Here is a 19,794-nt window from a genome sequence, read left to right on the forward strand (position 1 = left end):
TGTTACCCTACATATATATGTATAGGGTATATGTGTTATGGTATATGTGTTACCCTATTCATGTCAAGAGTGGAAAACCATCACATCTATTGTGCCAGGAAGGTGGTGACATACGGAATTCACTTGTCCGTCAGGTCTTTTTTAACAGTTTTATCAGGGGTCTTTAATTCATGGAAAACGTCTCTTTTTTCAGTTTTACTTCATTGATGTAACATTTTACATTTCTGTACAGCATTTGTATTCTTCCTTTAGGCTTGTTTAAAAAAAAAAACAACACACTGCATTCCAAAAATAAAGAATTGATTCATGTGACGTTATATACAATACAACGAAAAAGCTGCTTCTTATGATTTTGTATTTTTTATTTAAGAAACTATGATGGTGATCAGCATTTATTGATATTGACTTTTCATTTCATGCACCATTCAAGTCACCATTACACGAACATCATTAAAGCCTTGAGCTGGTACATAGCAAGAAAAATAAATATCTACAGGAAGCACAAGAATATGTGGTGGCTCATAAGATTAAAAGATCCATAAGTGCCGACTGGATAGTGTGAACATGAAAACAGGAAGTAGTTGCATCAACACTGAGGTCAAACAGGGTGTCAAGATTGCAGAAAGTTGCGCTTGAGTTCGAAGAGTATGAAGGTCAAGAGAAGATGTCGGGAGGTTGCTGTCTTCAGCTGGCTGTTCTTTACAGCTCTGCCCATTCTTCACTCCCTGAACATCGACTTGAGCAATTACACTGTGTTCTCTGGTCCTGAAGGGAGTTACTTTGGCTTCTCTGTGGACTTTTATCATGTGCACAGCCAGAGGTAAGAGAACCTATTGTATGTTGACCATTCAGAATTATGTCTATTGCACCTATCAAATTTTTTATATATATCTATATATTTTTTTTATTAAAAGCAACATCTTTCAAAATATTTCAAAAACATTTGGACTGTTTTTTTAATCAATTTCCTATTTCTGTGGGTTTGGTTAGAATGGGAGAGGCTAAACAATTGTTATGTAAAGATATATGTCACGATGCCGGATCATGACAACATTTGTATTGATTTATTCTGAACTTTTGTTATGTTTCACTTTCTTTGAATTTAAGAATCATCTATTGTCAGTTGAAATGGAGTCTACGGATCATCATGGAATACAGTCATAGCACATGGATTCATATGAACAAAAAAATTTATTTGCAAAATTTCTGAGATTACATAAAATAGTTCTGAAGAAATGTTTAGCTCTTTGGTACAATATAACCTGGTTCCAATTCTGTGAAGGATTGGGGTTTTAATACCCATGTCTTCCTTTTATCCAGTATTCACATAGTTGTGGGAGCACCCAAGGCCAATTCCAGCCAAGCTGGAGTACACAGTGGGGGATCCGTGTTTCTTTGTCTATGGTCAATGGCTGGAGGAGCATGTGATAATTTGGAATTTGATCCAAATGGTATGATCCAGCTGCTTCCTGGTGGGGCATATTGTCATTGATACATGTTATTTTCTGCAGAGATAGAGTGGTACATCACATGTCAAGACACAGATTGATTAATTAAACTTAGTTTCTGCATAACATTTTAATAACGTGTGAACAGTGTGCAGTATGGTCAATTTTCCAACATTTTGTTGCTGTAGGTGATGAGGTGCACAGGATTGCAGATCTCATTCTGAAGGGATCTAAGTCCAACCAATGGTTTGGAGCTAGTGTCCGAGCCAAAGACAACTACATTGTGGTAGGATGAGATCGTCAAACCCATTTTATAATACTGAGAATTCCTCTTACAAATAACTTACCGGTGATTCCCTGGATCACATCTCCATTACTCAGGCCTGTGCTCCACTCTTCCACTGGAACGTAATCAACAGCTACAATGACTCACAGAACACTCCAGTTGGCAACTGCTTTGTGAAGAATATCCTCAGTGGAGAGGTGTCCACCTACTCCCCATGCAGAGATGCCTTTGTGGAACACTATTATGCTATGAATGCATACAGTATGTCTCATTGCACTTAATGTTGCTGAGAGCTCAAGCATCACACACATTTCTTAATAGTGATGGTGTTTTTAAATGTATTTTTTATTCACTGACAGACAATGACAAACGGTACTGTGAAGTAGGATTTTGTTCTGAAATCACAAAGGTACAGTCACTGAACACTCCTTATTGTTAGTCTAGAATCACTTGAAAAGATGAAGCCATCTCTGATCACCCTTCAAAGCCTAAACAGAATTCTTGACACTCTATGACACCTCAGTAAATTAAAAACTCTGAAATTTTATTATAAATGATAAATTATCAAAAATACTGTACAAATGGTGTTTCTGCAGGAAGGAAAAGTGGGGTTTGGTGCTCCTGGGAGTTTGTACTTTCAAGGCAAGTTTTTGCTTTAGTCATTTAGAACATGTCTGAGGGAGTCTGAAACAGTCTGGGAACTACTGAAGTAACTGGATGAGTATGGTGTATTTGTAAAGGCAACGCAATGGAAGAAGAAGAAATGCTCAGAAATGAAATGCATGTTGATGTACACTAAATATAATGTTTATATAATGTGTAAATATAATGTTTTGAATATTAAATATAATATTTTTCCCAAATTGTTGACATATTGCAATATTTCCATTTGAGTTTATTACAATTTGTACATGCAATTGTACAAATTATACAACAGCTGACCACACATGTTATAGACAACAGCTGACCACACATGTTATTAGTCTTGTTAGAGACTAACAAACACACACATTCAATACACCATTTACATTTTTTTTTATGTGCAATATGTGTATACATACCCACTTTGCATATGTACAATTTCACAAATAATTTTTTTATGTATATACTGACATATTTTTTATTTTTACAACTCACATTATTTTTCTAGGACTATTTATTTGCTTTTTTCTACATTGAACTTTGTATAATGTAGTTGACATATTGTCTGTACTATTTTTGGTGATCTTATTTTGTACTGTCCACTTTCTGCCATGACAAAGTAAATTTCCCTTCTGTTGGACTAATAAAGAATCATCTTATCTTACCTGGTTCTTAACAATGTAATGTTGATTGCCATTTTACAGGTCAAATCATTACTGCAACTTTAGAGGAAATAATGAAGATTGCTAAGACAACACAGCCACTGGCATCCAAATGGATTGGAAAGGAGTTAAAGTACTCAATGATGGAGCAACATCTTGACATGTATGCTGGTGAGAAAGCAGTTTTATGCAACAATACTAGGTTTATATCATGAATTGGAAACTGGAATTTTTAATTGCAATGATAACTGTTTGAGAAAGGGACCAGTCATTAGCCCAGACTGTATTTTGGTGATCCTTCAGAAGGAATTTGAACCAAAGCTATTTTTAAAAAATGCTATCAGTAGGGACAAATCCCACCTGTTCTTTTCACGAGGCACCAATTAATTTTAACTTCCCTTGGTACAGTGACTAATAACAACGCAGTGGCTTTTAAGTAGAGTTGATTGGCATGAAACATGCTATTTCTAGCACAATTTCCAGACCCAAGAGGCTGTGAAGTAGCAGGAACCCGTGCAACTTTTGTGACACTAAGGTAACACTAACTGGATCTCTTTCATAGGCTACTCTGTATCTACTGGCAACCTTACAGGGGGACGACTGTCAGGTGACAATCTGCTCTTCACGACTGTTATTTTCTGTATGTGTCAAGTTATCTGTACTGATTGTAGTTTTTCTGTGTTGTAGATTTTCTGGTCGGCTTACCCAATGACCGCCACACAGCTGGAACGGTAAGAGTCTTTTTGACCTTTGCTGTCTTCTCACTTTCCTGACAGAGCTCTGGGTTTCTTGACTATTGGGCTAGGTCTTTATTTCACATGTGGTCCAATTTCCTGCTGTCGGTTCTGTCTGAACTCAGTAGAACTCAGTTGAAATCTGGGTTTTGCAGACCCCTTCAGGGTTTCATATTTTTAGAATAAAGTATATGTTCACAGCGTTGATGTTATCAGTAAAAAAAAAAAAAAAAGTAAAATCCCGATCTACTTTTCTCACATTTAAAAATGCAGGTCAGGATCTACAATGAAAATCTTTCTCTGAAAATGAAGTTCAATGGGCTTCAGGTGAGAATACTGTAGCATCTTTTCAGATCATACTTGTAGACTACTTAAAAAATATTTTTTTTCTTTTCTTTTTTTTAAATGGCTAAAAACGCAGGTTCTTGTTTATGTTCAGCACCAGTTTTTGAACTTTTTGCTCCCTTGTACAGGTGGCATCTTACTATGGTCATTCTGTAGCTGTGACTGATGTCAACAACGATGGGTGGGTGATTAGGATTTGAAAAATTATTGTAGTAGCAGGTTCAGATTGAGAATTTTCATTATTTTGTATTTAGTTAATTGCTTCTACCATACTAGCATACCCAATTTACTGTCTCTCATCGGACTTAAGGAGGGATGATGTTCTGATCGGAGCACCGCTCTTCATAGAACATCAGCATGGCCAGCAGTTACGTGAGGTTGGCCAGGTCTATCTGCACCTACAGCTGGAACGCTTCAAGTTCAACTCCCGACCTGATCAGACTCTGACAGGATCCTACATCTATGGACGCTTTGGCAGTTCCATTGCCCAACTTGGTGATTTGGACAAGGACGGTTTCAATGGTAAGGGGAGTTCACACTGATTGCATGAAACAGAAAACAGAATTGCTAATCTACCTCCCAAAGACGCATTCCTTTTATGGCTTGTTTTTGGGTTAGATATTGCAGTGGGTGCCCCGTCTGCTGGTGGAGACGGTCGCGTGTTCATCTATATGGGCAAGAGCACAGGGCTCTCTGAGCAGTACGTTCAAGTCCTGGAGAGCCCTTTCCATTCAATCAATGCCCCAGCAGCTTTTGGCTTCACCCTTCGGGGCGGCATGGATGTTGATGGCAATGGATACCCAGGTGAGTTTTTGAATACGCTTGTAGGAAGCCCATGACGTGACAAATGTCTGTCCCCCAGAAATGTTCTCTACACTACTTGCAAACATCTGACAGACATCAAAAGTCTGGTGTTGGAATATAAAGTTATGTCATTTGCGAACTTCATGTGTTCTCCAGGTCTTCTGTAGTGATTTTTACTAAGAATAAGCAGCTCACATATACCGATAAACAAAGCAGATCTTTACTGTTTACGTTATCATGTAATGTACCAATGCACGACAGTTTGACATACATACATCATAATTTACATCGTTTGTGATTAAGCCTAGCTGGACGTAACATTAAATGTGTGGCAGTCAAAGAAATGTCCAATTCCATTAGTTACCATTGTTACCAAATGATTCAAGTGGATGCGTTATTCCTTCTCATTTTTTTTTTTAAAAGGAAACTTTTAAGATCAAGACTTAATGACATTAACTGTCCACAGTCACACCCTGTAACCAATCCGTGAGTGCACTTTCACCATTGTTTCTGTTCTTCAAGGACACTTGCACTCAGCAGAAACCTCTGTGGTCATTCAAAATTTTTGTCAAGCAAAACTTTGTTCTGCTTTACCTCAACCCTTCTGTGATGGGAGGGAGAACTGTGAGGTCACATCGACAACACAAGGCCAGTATTTGTTATTGTGATATCCCACGAGGAGGTCTATAAATGGAGGAGTGTGCATGAGTTCTAAGCCCCTCAGAAACCAACTCATCAGTTCCCAACACAGCAATGCTTTTGACACACCAGGCAGCAAATTCTGGCAGGGTGACCCATGGCTCTTTTTGTCCCTTTTCTCCCTCTGGCTACAGATGATGCCTTGGCTCACATCTCTCAGACCAAATGGTCTCTGCACGGAACAACCTCTTTTCATCTTTATTTAATTTTTTGTTGTTGTTTTATTTCTCACTATACATTTGGATTCTATGTGTGTGATTCTGGGGTGCCACAGGGAACCATTTCTTTCTGTAGCTCTTTCAGATGTGCTGTAGAATGGGACTGTCTGGCCACCTAACATTATGTTTTATGGTCCATTTAGCAGATTACTCAATTGCTCTTGCCTACCATACCCACTTTGGTGGTCGCCAAGAATAATCTAACAATGTCTTACTTTTCTGACACTGGACAAATCAGTTCCACTGTGCCTGTACGAAATCTATTTTCTTCATTCCCGTGAAATCCATTGCTGTAGGGCACACCCCATGACCATGATCTTGAGGAACAGGGCTCCTTATCTTTGGCCCATATTTCTCGTGCAGAGACACAATAGTGTAAGAAGGTTCAGATTCACTGCTGAAATTGAACAAATGTGAGGTAAAACAGAAACGAAATCAACAAATGGCATGTGGTAATATAAGAGCCACAAGTGTATGTCATCAGTCATCAGTCAGGAAAATGGAGAAGCTGGTGGTCTCTATTGCTAAATATCTTCAGCAGTCAGAATGTCAAAATGTCTGGTTTTAAAAATGAATGGATTGAAGTGGGCAACATTGGAATTTTGACATGATCAAAGCTGCTAAAACGAATAAAGAGAGAAATATGCTTTGTTAGAGGAATTCAAGTAGCCTTGTCTACTCTGCAGAAAATGTCAAGAAGCATCTTAACAGAAGCTCAATGTCGCAAAAATAGAAAAAAGAATGGTAGCTGAGTTCAGATTCTGAAATTCATCAGGCTCTAAAATAGCTTAAATAATGGATGTCAGACTTTGAATATGGATGTTAAAATACATATTGTAATGAAATTCTTGTAAAAAGGCACATTTATGAAGACCATGTGGTGTGGAGAAGAGAATAGAGTGTGTAGAAAAAACTCTTTCTCCCTCCACACAAAGCACTGTATTCAACCACTCCAATTTGATGTTACCTGGCAGAAAGAGGCATGGCACAACAGAGGTTAGAAATGAACAGTTTCTAATTTATTAACACCGGTAAATAATTATTGTAGTTACATGTGAATATTGAATGTAAAAAGGTACCAAGGTTACAGAGAAAGTAAACATGAGAAGAAAGAGTAAAGAGGGAGAAGAGAAAGAGAAGGGAAAGAGAGGGAAACCCCCCTGAGCAAGATAGCTCAGAGGTCCCTTTTCCACATGTGTGCAGACATTTATACCCCTGGCCTACAGGAAGTTGTCACTGGCCTACAGGAAGTTGTCACTGGCCTACAGGAAGTTGTCACTGACCAATCAGAACCTGTTGTTTCTGATGTCACGCCCCCAGTGCCTCCCATTTGGTGAAGACAAAGAGGGTGGGCGGTCCTGACGGCTGATACTTCGCACGTTGACGTCGGACAAAAGACATGTAAAAACCGGGGTGTCGAATCTTCACCCACAACCGTCGACACAGGAATGTTACACTTCCCCCTGCAGACATCTGTTATGCAAGACAAAACAGGCTCCCGTGATGTCCATTCTTACATTCTTAATTCTCAGTTATTTACTGGTTTACTGTACATGTTCTTTCCTCAGACCTCGTTGTTGGAGCATGGGGTGCCAACAAAATTGCAGTGTACAGGTTTGAAATGTATTCTTTTTTAATCATAGTTCATCATGATTCATGTTTTTACATTATATGACAGAATCTGAAGCCTAGAATGATGGTTCTCAAAGTGGGGACAAGGGACCCCCAGGGGTTGATGAAACTGACTGAGGTCATGAAACAAAAACCAAGCTGATGAAACACCCCAATAATATATCTAATTTCATCTGACACATCATTATCATTCAATATCTTTTACAATATTTTTCCTTATTATTCAATATTGGTTCTAATTTTACACAAGTTGTTATTTTCCATTTTTTAAACAATCAAACATGTCATATTTCACTTGATATACATTTTTATACTCTAATCTACACTTTTGTGTGCTCTGAGTAGGGCTCTTACAGTGGTGAATGCAAAGGCCCAGCTCACACTCTTCCCTGATTTTCTCAACCCAGAAGATAAAACCTGTGAGCTTCCCATGAGTAAAAAGCCAGTCTCTTGGTAAGGATAGTACAAATGTGTGAGAGCAAATGGTATATTAATCTGGAAAATCCTGACTGTAGTTAGTATATTTATCTTTAGAAGTTCAAGTATGAAAAGATTTATAATTTTTTGTGAAACCTTTTTTTGTATTCCTGCTAAATTGTGATGTCTGAGCAGTCAATCCAAACGATTTTTTCTCCATTTTACAGCTTCACTGTCATGATGTGCATGAGTGTATCCGGTCATCAGATTCCACCAGTTATAGGTAATCTCGGCAATCCCACCTTCTCAGTTGAAAATTACAGTTGTGGTAATTGCCATTTGCCATTGAAACAAAATGTTGATATTTTATCAACCCTTCCAGACCTGAATGCAGAGCTTCAGCTGGACAGGATGAAGCAGATGCTGGCCAGGAGGACATTGCTCCTGGAGTCTAGTCAGCCCCAACATCACTTCAAGCTTCGATTCAGCACCCAAGCTGCAGACAGCTGCACTAATGTGACTGCCTACCTACGGGTAGGTCTTTCATGCAATCCACATTCCCCCATATGAGGTGGTGGGCAAGGTTCCTTCGAAAGCCATCAAAAGGGTCTCCTGTGATACTTGTTGTCGTAGGAAGAGTTCGAGTTCAAGGACAAGCTCAGTCCCATCTTCATCTCTGTCAATTACAGCCTGGGCAGCACCCCTGGGGCAATTCTACATGGCCAGCCTGCAGCCACTGCACAGGTAGGTTCCCTCAGTGGCCATCTTTACACTCCCAATGACCCTGCACCCCTGATGGGTCCCACTAGATGCTTTCTTACTGGGGAAATGACTCTTGACAACAGGAAGATGATAATGGACAAATGCTCAGTCCACAGTGAATCATAAGCTCCATGATCTAAGAAATATTATGCAAATCTCAAAAGCCACAAACAAACTTATTTGAAACAGAGATAGTTTGCTCTGGGATTTTGTGCATGGGAAGAAGAGGAAGCACTTTCAGTGTTTGCACAAGGTTTGCCATTCGTTTGTTTTCCATTTGTAATACAAAGGACAGAACCCTCTGTTCGCTTAATGAATAAAACAGAGTTTTTTCTTTGCTTCTTTTTCCCCTTTCAACTGAACATTGTAATACATGAATAGAATGAATTACATGACCATGAATAGTCACTACGATTGCCATCTAGGAGTGTACAATACATTTGTTCTCACTGAAAAAAAAAATTTTCACCCATAGACGTTTACTGTAACCAAGTTAGTCAGACAAAAATGAAAGTATAAGGAGTTCTGCTTGCCCTTGGGCAAGAGAGGAAGACTCAGCTACCTGAGTAAACACACGAGAGAGCGATGCGCTAATTATTCTGAATACTTAAGAAGTCGGTAAATGAGCTGAGAGAAATGTTTACTCGGCAAATATATCTGCTAATGAGAGGTACTGGGGCAGACTGGTGCTCTAATGTGGAGGAATTAATCAAAGTGATGAAGTCTGCAGGCCGAAGGTAGATGAAGGGAAGCTTTGTACATTATTAGAGTTGTCCTTTACTGCTGTCGCAAGCACTAAACAGAATTGCAGAATATGATTATAACAAAGTTTTTTTTGTGTTTTGAGTTTCAAATTATGCTGTCATGTAGAAATAACAATCCTTGTTATCATCATTAGCCCTAATCAAGGTTTTGGTGTCAAATGTCAGTGAGTAGAATAAATAAGTATGTAGATTGGTAGTATAATAACAAATGGTACATATAAATTAAATACTTACACATTTTATGCATCTATTATATGAAGTGAAGTGATTGTCACTTGTGATACACAGCAGCAAAGCACACGGTGAACACAGTGCAATTTGTCCTCTGCATTTAACCCATTACCCTGAGTGAGCAGTGGGCAGCCATGACAGGCACCCGAGGAGCAGTGTGTGGGGATGGTGCTTTGCTCAGTGGCTCCTCAGTGGCACCTTGTCGGATCGGGATTCAATCCAGCAACCTTGTGATTACAGGGCTGCTTCCTTAACCGCTAGGCCACCACTGCCCCTGAGTCTGACCACCTGCATAGATCAGTTGCATTAAAGACATTTGTGTTTGTGTGTGTGTTCACAATAGACCCGAATTATTCTGGATTGTGGTGAAGATAACATCTGCGAGCCTGACCTGAAGCTCAGTGCCACAGCGTGAGTATGGAAAGCCTTCATCATCTCTGTTTCATCTCATCTCTGTCTCTGCACCCATTCACTTGCACATGTCACATATGATAAAGGCTAAACAAGTGTGATCCGGATATGGAGGCCAGGTTTAAGAGATGCCCTTTAAAGGTCTTTCACAAGAACACATGTTCTATTGGTCTCTCTCTCTCTCTCTCTCTCTCTCTCTCTCTCTCTCTCTCTCTCTCTCTATCTATCCCCACCCACATCGACATACACCCACATCCACACCCCCACACACATCCACATCCATGCCCCCACACACCCACACACACCCATATCCACACCTACATCCACAGCCCACACACACATACATCCACACACAGAGTGTGCAACAGTCTCTGAGGTATGTGGGTTGCATCTGACCATGTGATATAAATAATTATTTTTCTTACCAAGTACTATGGCAAAGTATGTAATAACATGTTTTCTCCAGAACAAGGGAAAAAAAACTAAGAAAAAAAAAAAAAAAAAAAGCAGCCTGACAGATATTTTGCCCCTGATCTGTTACTCTTCAATGTTACCCTTTAGTGGCATGCGCCACCCTGTGGTCACCACAGCTTTAAAAAATATCTTTAGCAAGGTTGAGCTGCAAACATGCTCTCTGCTCATTTTCACAATATAATAATAATGCATCTAAATTATAGCTTCATGACATAATTTCTGACATGTTAAAAACATAATTCAGTTTATAATGTTTAATACAAAGGAACCTGACCTAAAATAACACAAATGTGACAAAAAAATGTAATAAAAGACATCAAATGTATTGTATTATATTTACTGACAGCGAACGTAGGTGGTTTTGGGAGCAGATGTAACATCAGAGTTAGGGCTGAAATCATTGTTGTGGACGAGAGGAAGCTCATTATGAAAACTCCATCAGTGGCACACAAGAGGCAGGAGGGCAATCCAAGAAGCGTGGTCAGGTCAAAGAACGTCAGCGTGAAGTCAATCCAGGGAAACGGTTTGCAGCAACTCGACAAATGAGTTTGCAATGGTTCCTGCTCTTCGTTGCCCTTTTATACTGTCCTCTTTATATAGTCCTTCTAGGACAGCAAGGTCAAGGTTGCCCTGGCGCCCTCTAGTGGCTTGGCAGGCTAGTGACAGCTATAATTGGCCCACCAATTTAACGATCTAGTGGGCTATTCTAGAGCCTTTTTGAACCATGACATTGACAATGACGATACCTTTTTTGATTCTGCAGCTATTTTTGTGATGGGACAGGTGGAATATGTAGAATAAGTGGAATATATGTGGAATAAGTGTCTGACTGACACAACCATGGTTTTATGTCACTGAAGCTGTCAAGGCCTGTTATCAACTTCTTGTGTCATGATGAATACAACTGATACATGTTCTGTCCTTGTCACTGTGGCTGGTGAAATAGTTTTAAAATGTTTGCATCAGTCTGTGAAATAAACTATTTTGTTCATTGATCCTTTCCAGTAGTAACATTTGTGCAGCTCATTCCTGAGTCCACTGGCTGTCTGAACCTGTGGTCTCTGACTTAGAGAAACAGAGCGTCTCCTGATTGGTGACGACAACCCGGCACTGCTGATCGTTGAGGCGGAGAACGGGGGAGAGGGAGCCTATGAGACCGAACTACAGATCGTCCCACCGGCCAACACACACTTCCAAGGCATGTCCAGTGACACAGAGGTGAAGGACACTATCCTTTTTCATCGCTATTGTTCTCATGAAACTGTGTGTGAATAAAATGCGTAGGAGGGCCGGATGTGTTTAATGAGGAATGCATGGCCACAGAAAAGAACCAAAACAAATGTTTTTTGAGTTCTGTTTCAGGGTTTCACTCGATTAACATGCAAACAGAAGAAAGACAACATGACGGTGGTAGTGGTGTGTGATTTAGGAAACCCCATGAAAACAGGCCAGAAGGTAACTTTTGGAGCTGCCATTTCTTTTTGGTGGCAATCAATCCAGTATCCAAACTGAAATATTTACCAACCAGTGTCTTTACGAAACTCCTGCAGATAAAAGCAGGAATGCTGTTCAGTCTGGTTGGGCTCGAAGAGGTGGAGAGGGATGTGCACTTCAAGATGCAAATCAAAAGGTAAGGACACCCCCAAGTCACTGTGGCTGGCACACATGTGGTTTACTCCACATCATGCCGTGTTTCGGCTGTATTTTAGTTCGGCCGTTGTGCCTAGTTTCTAGCAAAATGTCATGCTACTGGGCTTCACATCTACCTTTATTGGATCAACATCAAAGAAATGGGGAAAAGGAGAAGTGTATATATGTGCATATATGTGTAGTGAAACATGGGTCTGTGTGTAGAGACCTTTTCATGCAGAGTGAATTTTAATAAACAAAAAGAAACCTGGCATGATCTGAGAACACACACAATAACATGGGTCAAGGTGGGACAGAAGCAAGCTCAAATCGAAGTACACTTCACTACCTAGATCTCAACCCAATTAGAACGACGCACTGAATGCAAATCTAGGCCTTGTATTCAGTTCTACAAGTGGGTAGTTTCCTAATCAGTGATTGTGTAATTAAGAATCTTTAGGCTGTCTAGTTCTTCTGCAAGTAAAATTCAGCACACTAAGACACACACACAAAAAAAACGTACTAAATAAAACCATATAGTGTGTCTACAGAAACAATTTTCTTCCTCCAGTGAGTCAGACTCTTGTTCTGCACTAGCTGTTTTCATGGAAGATGTCTTTCTACAGATGACATTGTAAATAATTGCTTTCCTATAGAAGACAGTCCTGCCAGCAGCGATGCAAATCAATTGCATCAACCTAAACAAAACTTTCTAACTCTGTCTTGAATGTGCTGATAAAAATCTTTGAACCCGCACATCTTTTAAAAAGCTGATGGACTTCATAAATAAAAGACAAATACATTCCTTTATGGCAGTGCCTCGAGACTTGTTAAAGCTTCACAATTTTCCTAGCGGTATGGTATTTAAGCTGGCTACACAATGTCATAGATCTTGTTAGGACAACATCATCACCTTATATAGGGATAGTGGCAAGCTCATTAATATGGGTTTATCCCCTACAACTAGAATTAAACATCAAGTGCTTGCTTTTGCATAGTCAGTGCTTCGTAAACAAGGTCGGAAAGGACAGATCCCATGGAAAATTGATGGAAATAAATGCTGTTGAAGCTTGTCCATGTGTTTTGTCACTCTGCAGCAAAAACAGCTTGAATCCGGACAGCAACATTATCCATTTGAGAATTAATGTTTCGGCCTCAGCCACTCTGCAGATGCAAGGGTAAGATTCTTGTATATCCTCAAATGTGGTAGCTATGTGTAGATTAATAGGATAACTTGTATGTCCAGCCAAAAATCGGTACTTATTTTTGACCCTTAGTTGCCTGAACGCAAAACCTATAACCAAGTTCATAGCTCTTCCTCCATTATAGCACAAAATGGCTAATAGTTTAACCTTAAGGTCATTATTTGTACCTTTTTCAGTGGCTGTATAAATGCGTACTCCTAATGTACAAATAAATACTTTAAAGGTCATTGCACTAGTGTGATTTAAAAAAGACCCACTAGCTATGATTATAAAAGATCCAAAAAACACAACTTGAACAACTTGGGTTTATCTGTGAATTCCGACCCTTTAGAAACATTATGTTCAGTCATTCCCATGCGTATTCAGTATTTTAAAAGAATGGCGAGTAGAGAAGAGCTCATTATGGAAACTCCACAGGGGGTCGTCTCCTGTGGAATGTGTCTTGCCGATTCCTAACTGGGAGGCAGAGAAAGATCCCCGATCACTGGAGGAGGTGGGGCCGTATGTGGAGCATGTCTATATGGTGAGCCACCCTGTTCCACATGCGTTTGAGTTTTAAGTGACACACCAGGGGCCTATGTTTTTTTTTTTTTTTTTTTTACCTCACAGCAAGATGCATTCTAATCTCTTTCAGGTCTGTATTGCTTCATTCAGGTTAAGAATTACACTTCCACAGCTATGAAACATCCCTTCTTGCATTATTTCTCAAATCCTCTCGTAATTTTGTTATATGACGCATAAAAGCAGACTGGATAAAGGTAATGGGTTTAAGGGGAGATGTGCAAACCATTTTAAATTGTCCTTAGATCCTAGAAAGCATCTTAAAAATCATTGCACAGAAGTGTAAAAGGTTCCTGTATTGAACACATAGTTTTTGTGTCCATGTCACCACAGCTAAAGAACTTGGGTCCCAGCACAGTCAATGCCAAGGTGGAGATGGAGTTCCCCACGCACTGGCAACGTTCTCTGTTGCTTTATGCATTTGCTATCGACTCTGAGAACTTTTTTGCTTGCTACACCAACCAGTCAGGTGTTGATATGTATGAGGTAAGAGAGACACCTATTGGATAAGTGTGCGCTTGCTGTGCTTTGGCTTATGTTGCCTCTTATTTTATGCGCTGCCTTGAGATGTCGAGCAATTAAATGTCGTTGGAATCCACGTAAGATTTTTCATTGAATTACCCAGATTCATTTGTGAATGATAAAACATTCAGAATGCAATAAGCAATATTCATTACACAAATAATAGCTCTGGCATTTCACTTTAGACCACGACAGTGTTGCATTAACCCTGCCGATGCTGGTCACAGACAGTGATATCAGTTTCATTCTCTGTGAATATACGCACTAACCAATGCAGATGGTGAGAGAAGAGAAAAACTTTACTCTGGCTGGTGAGGTTCATCATTTAAACAAGCGTGACACAGAAATGACGGACCCACAGGATACCATGGAGCAGAAGTCTCAAGAGACTGTTCATGTGGTAAGGATATTGTGGTCTTTATTGTAGTGATAAAATATATATATATTTTGACATGGTAAACCAATGATTTGATGCTTCTTTTGGAGTGTTGTAATCATGTTCAGATTGCCAGAAGGGGGCGATAAAGGCATATGCACTGGAAAACTGTGGCTGCTGTGTATGCAGCGAATTGAAGAACTACCAAATTAATTATTTTTCTATCAAAAATGTGCAATATAATAATAACAATAACAACCATCAACACCAGTCTTGTTGAAATTGCTTAGAAGGCTGCGTAAGATGTTACATCTGGTTACATAGGGTTACATACAGTACATCAGATCCACATTTCATGCTTCTCCCCAGAACTGCTCCTCTGGGGATCCATGTCTGAAGGTGGTCTGCGAGGCAGAAGGGCTGCAAAGGCAGGGAATTGCCGTAGTGAGGGTGATGGCCAGGCTGTGGGTGCAGAACTTCCTTGAGGTATAGGGCATTGGTCATGATTAAATATCCATCCATCAATAAATCATCCACCCACCCACCGTCTTCACTTTTCTCATCAGAACCCAAATGAAAACTTCTTCCTACATTCGGTTGCATACTACCAGGTTGAAAGTATGCATTCAAAAATCCAGCCACATGACCTTCCTAGAGGCCAAGCAGAGGTATAAAAAAATTTTTTTGTTACCCTCATACTATATTCCACTTCACACTATGTGAGATGAGCATGTATATGTTGATTATAGCCTAGTGGGTAAGAAACTCACCTATGGACTCGAAGACCACAAAGTCACAGGTTCAAATCCAATTTTCTACCATTGTGTTGCTTAAATCTGAGGGTCTCCAGAGGGACTGTCCCTGAAAATACTGCCTGTAAGTTACTCTGGAGAAGGGCATTTGATAAATGCTGTAAAGCTAAAATAGTTCATACCGGTCTTTGTTGTTTGGATGGATTGTGATGAATGGGTTGTGGATTAAAGATATGCTTTCATTTCCCCCACGGCAGACTCAGACCAGTGTTGTTTGGAAAGAGGAAAAGAAGGACGTGCCGGTGTGGTGGATCGTTGCGGCGATCATAGCAGGACTCTTGCTGCTGGCTCTGCTCAGCTACATCTTCTGGAAGGTGCGGTCCTTCTCCTCTCTGCCCAGCAGAGGCCAGTGACATAAAAGGAAATTAAAGCCGGTGCTCACACGGCTGGCCTGCTGTCTTCACAGGTTGGCTTTTTCAAGCGCAACCGCCCACCATGTGAGGAAGATGACGAGGATGCACAAAATCTGAATGCTGCGGAGAACGAAGGTGACAGCGTTCAGCAGGCTGGAGAGATGTGAACACCAAAAGAGAGAAAATATGCACCCCAGAAAATAGATTTTCTGTTAAACCAAGATATTCTAGACTGAGCTTGGCATTTCCTTCTTTTGAAACAACACTCATTATTGCGATTGATTATTATTTATCCACCAGAGGGTGTTGTAACCATTATGCCTTGCTGTTCTTTGCTTTCTTTTATATTGTTGTGTTATTGCATTTTTCCTTTCATTTATGCAGCTTCATGCATTGCATTTATTTATCTGTATCATCATTGAAGATTAAACATTTTAAGGGTTCTCCTTCGAGGGAAGTTAATAACAATGGAAGCAGCCCAGCAATTACAAGTGTGGCATTCAACAAAAGTGCTGTATGTTGAAGGATTTCAGGCCATGTGATGGCATCAGCGTTGTCCGTCAGCAACCATTGTTCTTTCGTGGCTCAAGGAACTCAATTTCCTGTTATTGTTCAGCTCACAGGATGACACCAGTGCGATAAAATCATGTTTATGCAAGCTTCTTTTCCTCATATTTCTTTGTTTTATTTAAAATTAAGTTCTGTCATTGACAACTGGGTCCTCTGGGTTCAACTACGGTAAAAGACGAATCATCCAGAAGACCTTTCTGTTAATTATTTCATCAATTCACTTGACTTCTGCACAGAATCAATGTCAAGACCAAAAGGGAATGCCCTGGTACCATGGTCTTGTTGCCAAATCTTGTAAAAGAAAACGTGAGAAAACAAGCAAAGCGGTACCTTCACGGATCATTTAGCTTCTTTATAATTTTTTAAAAACGTATGCGTGTTTAGATAACGTTGGACTGTCATCTCTACACGCATTTGCAACAATGACTTCGTGGACGTAGAAGCCTGTTTGAAGAAATGTAAAAGTTGCCGCCTAAGTTTGGTGGACTTGGCAACACGGCCGCCAGGTTGTGAAGTTTGTTGTCGCCTCTGCGCCTCGGCGGCGCCAGGGGGCGCCCGCGTTCATCACCGCGTCGGGAGCGTCCCCTCCCACGCAGGACAATGGAACTCTGAGCAGAGTGGACCGTACGCGTCGGCCGCGTTGCATCTCATGCAACGAGACTTCGGAGCAGTCAATGCCACCGCCGACGGGACCATGGGCGAGGGGCCGAGCGCGGGGCGCCGACGGCGGTGCCGCCGTGAGAATGGCACCTCCGCGGGCGCCCCGCTCCTTCTTTTTACTTTTCCTTTTCTTCTGCGACGCGCGGAGGACGCTGGCCAAATCCGTGCCGGACCAGGGCCCGCTCGGTAAGGAGTTTCGGGGACAGGGGTGTCGCAGCGCGGCGCAGGGGTTGAGGTGGATGTCGCCGCTCGTGTCGCACGCGTTGGGTTCGAGTTCCTTTTTATGTAACGCGTGTCCGCGTCCACGCTGGACACAGTTGCGATGCAACACTTACAATTCCGTTTCGGAGAAGACTTTGGGACACAATGGACACCCCCCCCCCCCACTCCTCCAGTCTACTAGAACCTTTCTAACACGCCCCCCCCCTCGCTATGCACACTCAAAACGCCTAAAACATTCCTAATATTTCTGTTATAAGCGCTTACGACAGCTTATATGGGCTCTATCTTCTAATTATTGCCAGTAAATCCTCCTCTCCAAAGACACAAATCATGAAGGAATTCCTGCTCGACACACTTTTTTTTTCGGGTTTAATTCGGCCTGAGCTTGTTCCGTGTAAACCCGTTTTGATGCATTCGAGTGGAAAACGGGGACAGGCGACGACTAGACTTCTTTTTTATTCCGGAAGAGCGTGTCCCAAAATGTGACAGGGCTACAAAACTTTTTTTTTTTTTTTCAAAGGTTCTGATTTAACTCGAACCCACTTACAAGGCCCCATTCACTGAATGCGTCCAAATGAAGCGCCGGATATCTCCAGAGGCCTGTCTGACCGGGGATGTTTTCAGACGATAAACTTGTGACTGCAGCACTCGATTTAAGTTTGAGTGGGAGAACTCCTTGAATCACCTTTTTTGCCTTCCGATGAACCCACAATATGTCGATTTCGGGTTTGTGTTTGGATTGTGCGCTCATTCGACCCTTATTATTACATATTATGCAAAATTTATCTTGGATAAATTTGAGATTTGTCTATTACGCAGTTGTAGTAGGTGAGTTTTGACCCAAGGCAACCACGACCCTGTAAATGCATATTAATTACATGCATAATACAGTGTTAATACATAATCTTTCTAGCTGAATGCCCCTTCATGCTCTGTAAAAATGTAAAAGTGGGGAACTTAAAAATGTAAGGCAACGGGCTGCGAAGCATTTTTAAGTTCTCCCATCTTCACGCCCATGTAGCTGTGGCATTGGCATGAAGTTGAAAGGGCCTAAGAATGCTTAGCAGCCAGTAGCAGTTGTTCAGTTTTTGCAATCTTTATTTTTTGTTTCCTTACAGTACGACTAAAAGCAGGCCTTTCAGCATTCGTGATTATTTCAGAGTAGCTTAAGCTTGAAGGCCTCCACCTCCACTCTGGAACCGCGGTCCATACATATTTATGTCATTTATCAGATATGCTGTAGGCAGTTTATTTCTATCAATATTACCTGTTAACCTTTATTTTGAGGTTTTGCCGAGAAACAACACCATCAGAACCAGGTCCAACTGGCAAGGATGGCACTCTGGTCAAGAGCAGCCGCCAAGGCATGAAACGTTATTATTCTTTTCCTTTTGTCGGTGCCGTGAAATGCACACGAATGTTCTAATCGGCCCGACACCCGATTCTGGCTTCCCTCGCATTTGGACCAAAGCGAGGGGGGCACAGTGGCGCGGGGACACTAATGCATCCCGACTGCTGGACCTCCATTATTGCCCCCGGGCAGGTGAGCGCTAATGCGCTTTAGTGTGTCTTCCTTATCTCAATTTTCTCAATTGACCAGAAATAGAAATAGGACCCACTAACTCAGATTTCTGCTGTTGCTAAAATGCATTAATAATATAGTTACAGTACACTCTGTGTGGGTGTGTTTGGGTGCATGCATTCAGTGTTGTATGAAGCATTATAATGTCAGATGCAGGTCGTTGGTTTATTGGACTGTGATTTAATCAGACTCCGGTAACTGAAGCACTTAAAAAGTAATAATAATAAAAAGATCAAGAGCTTTCCGTACGGTCACATTGAGATTGTTTGAGACGCGTGTCTAATTTGTGACACGCATGTCTGAGCCGTGCCGTAATTGGTCGTCTGGTGGGTGGGGTAAGTAGTCGGATGTCTTCACTCCGGGACCTTGGGAAAAGACGCATGACTACAAACTGTTAAACGAGGGTGTATGATTTATTTTCAGGGGGACAAAAATTGGTTTATCCAGTAAGATCCAGTAACTAGTTCTCTAATTTTTGGTTTTAGTTCCATTATTTGTGACAAAATTCTATTTTTCATGACTTTGAAGGATAAAATACTTTTAACTTTTTCAAGAATGTGTCTGAGTTAGAAAGTTAGAATCCCACCAGTCACCAGGGCACCTGACAGGAACTTTTATTATTTTTGCCTGACCTTGCCTACTCAAAGTTAAAGTTCGAAGTTAACTCGAAGTTTACATTTACATTTCATTACATGCGAAGTTGAACTGAATGCTGGTCTGCTTGTTCGGAGGAGCAGCGATAGCGGGTAAGGAAGCGGACCCGTAATCTCAAG

At 40.9% G+C, this 19,794-nt stretch overlaps 2 protein-coding genes across 2 annotated transcripts in view; both read left to right on the forward strand.

Moving 5' to 3' along the window:
* The first annotated feature begins 439 nt into the window (after positions 1 to 439).
* itga2b (integrin, alpha 2b) lies at positions 440 to 16,430 on the forward strand. The gene is made up of 30 exons (XM_028987743.1): positions 440 to 820; positions 1,321 to 1,451; positions 1,637 to 1,734; positions 1,830 to 1,995; positions 2,094 to 2,143; positions 2,331 to 2,376; positions 3,081 to 3,209; positions 3,601 to 3,645; positions 3,726 to 3,769; positions 4,046 to 4,099; positions 4,246 to 4,298; positions 4,428 to 4,639; positions 4,736 to 4,921; positions 7,407 to 7,452; positions 7,816 to 7,923; positions 8,115 to 8,170; positions 8,270 to 8,421; positions 8,521 to 8,631; positions 9,988 to 10,055; positions 11,600 to 11,747; positions 11,892 to 11,984; positions 12,080 to 12,159; positions 13,256 to 13,336; positions 13,781 to 13,886; positions 14,258 to 14,410; positions 14,724 to 14,846; positions 15,192 to 15,308; positions 15,389 to 15,490; positions 15,832 to 15,948; positions 16,041 to 16,430. Exons 1-30 carry the CDS (start codon positions 648 to 650, stop codon positions 16,152 to 16,154), a joined length of 3,162 nt encoding a protein of 1,053 aa, XP_028843576.1. The 5' UTR covers positions 440 to 647; the 3' UTR covers positions 16,155 to 16,430.
* A 733-nt stretch (positions 16,431 to 17,163) lies between these two features.
* Positions 17,164 to 19,794, forward strand: part of fam171a2a (family with sequence similarity 171 member A2a) — a 38,525-nt gene continuing 35,894 nt past the window's right edge. The window contains exon 1 of the mRNA XM_028987891.1: positions 17,164 to 17,403. Coding sequence (XP_028843724.1) covers positions 17,232 to 17,403 — 172 coding nt within the window. The 5' untranslated portion in view covers positions 17,164 to 17,231. The remainder of the gene's footprint in view (positions 17,404 to 19,794) is intronic.

This window comes from Denticeps clupeoides, chromosome 7, assembly GCF_900700375.1.
Source record: "Denticeps clupeoides chromosome 7, fDenClu1.1, whole genome shotgun sequence".
Taxonomy (NCBI): domain Eukaryota; kingdom Metazoa; phylum Chordata; class Actinopteri; order Clupeiformes; family Denticipitidae; genus Denticeps; species Denticeps clupeoides.

Excerpts from the sequence above, each read along its gene's own strand:
- itga2b (XM_028987743.1), top strand. The coding sequence starts at position 648 with ATGAAGGTCAAGAGAAGATGTCGGGAGGTTGCTGTCTTCAGCTGGCTG. Across the intron at positions 4,299-4,427 it reads ACTGATGTCAACAACGATGG|GAGGGATGATGTTCTGATCG; the intron begins GTGGGTGATTAG and ends ATCGGACTTAAG. Across the intron at positions 7,924-8,114 it reads AGTAAAAAGCCAGTCTCTTG|CTTCACTGTCATGATGTGCA; the intron begins GTAAGGATAGTA and ends TCCATTTTACAG.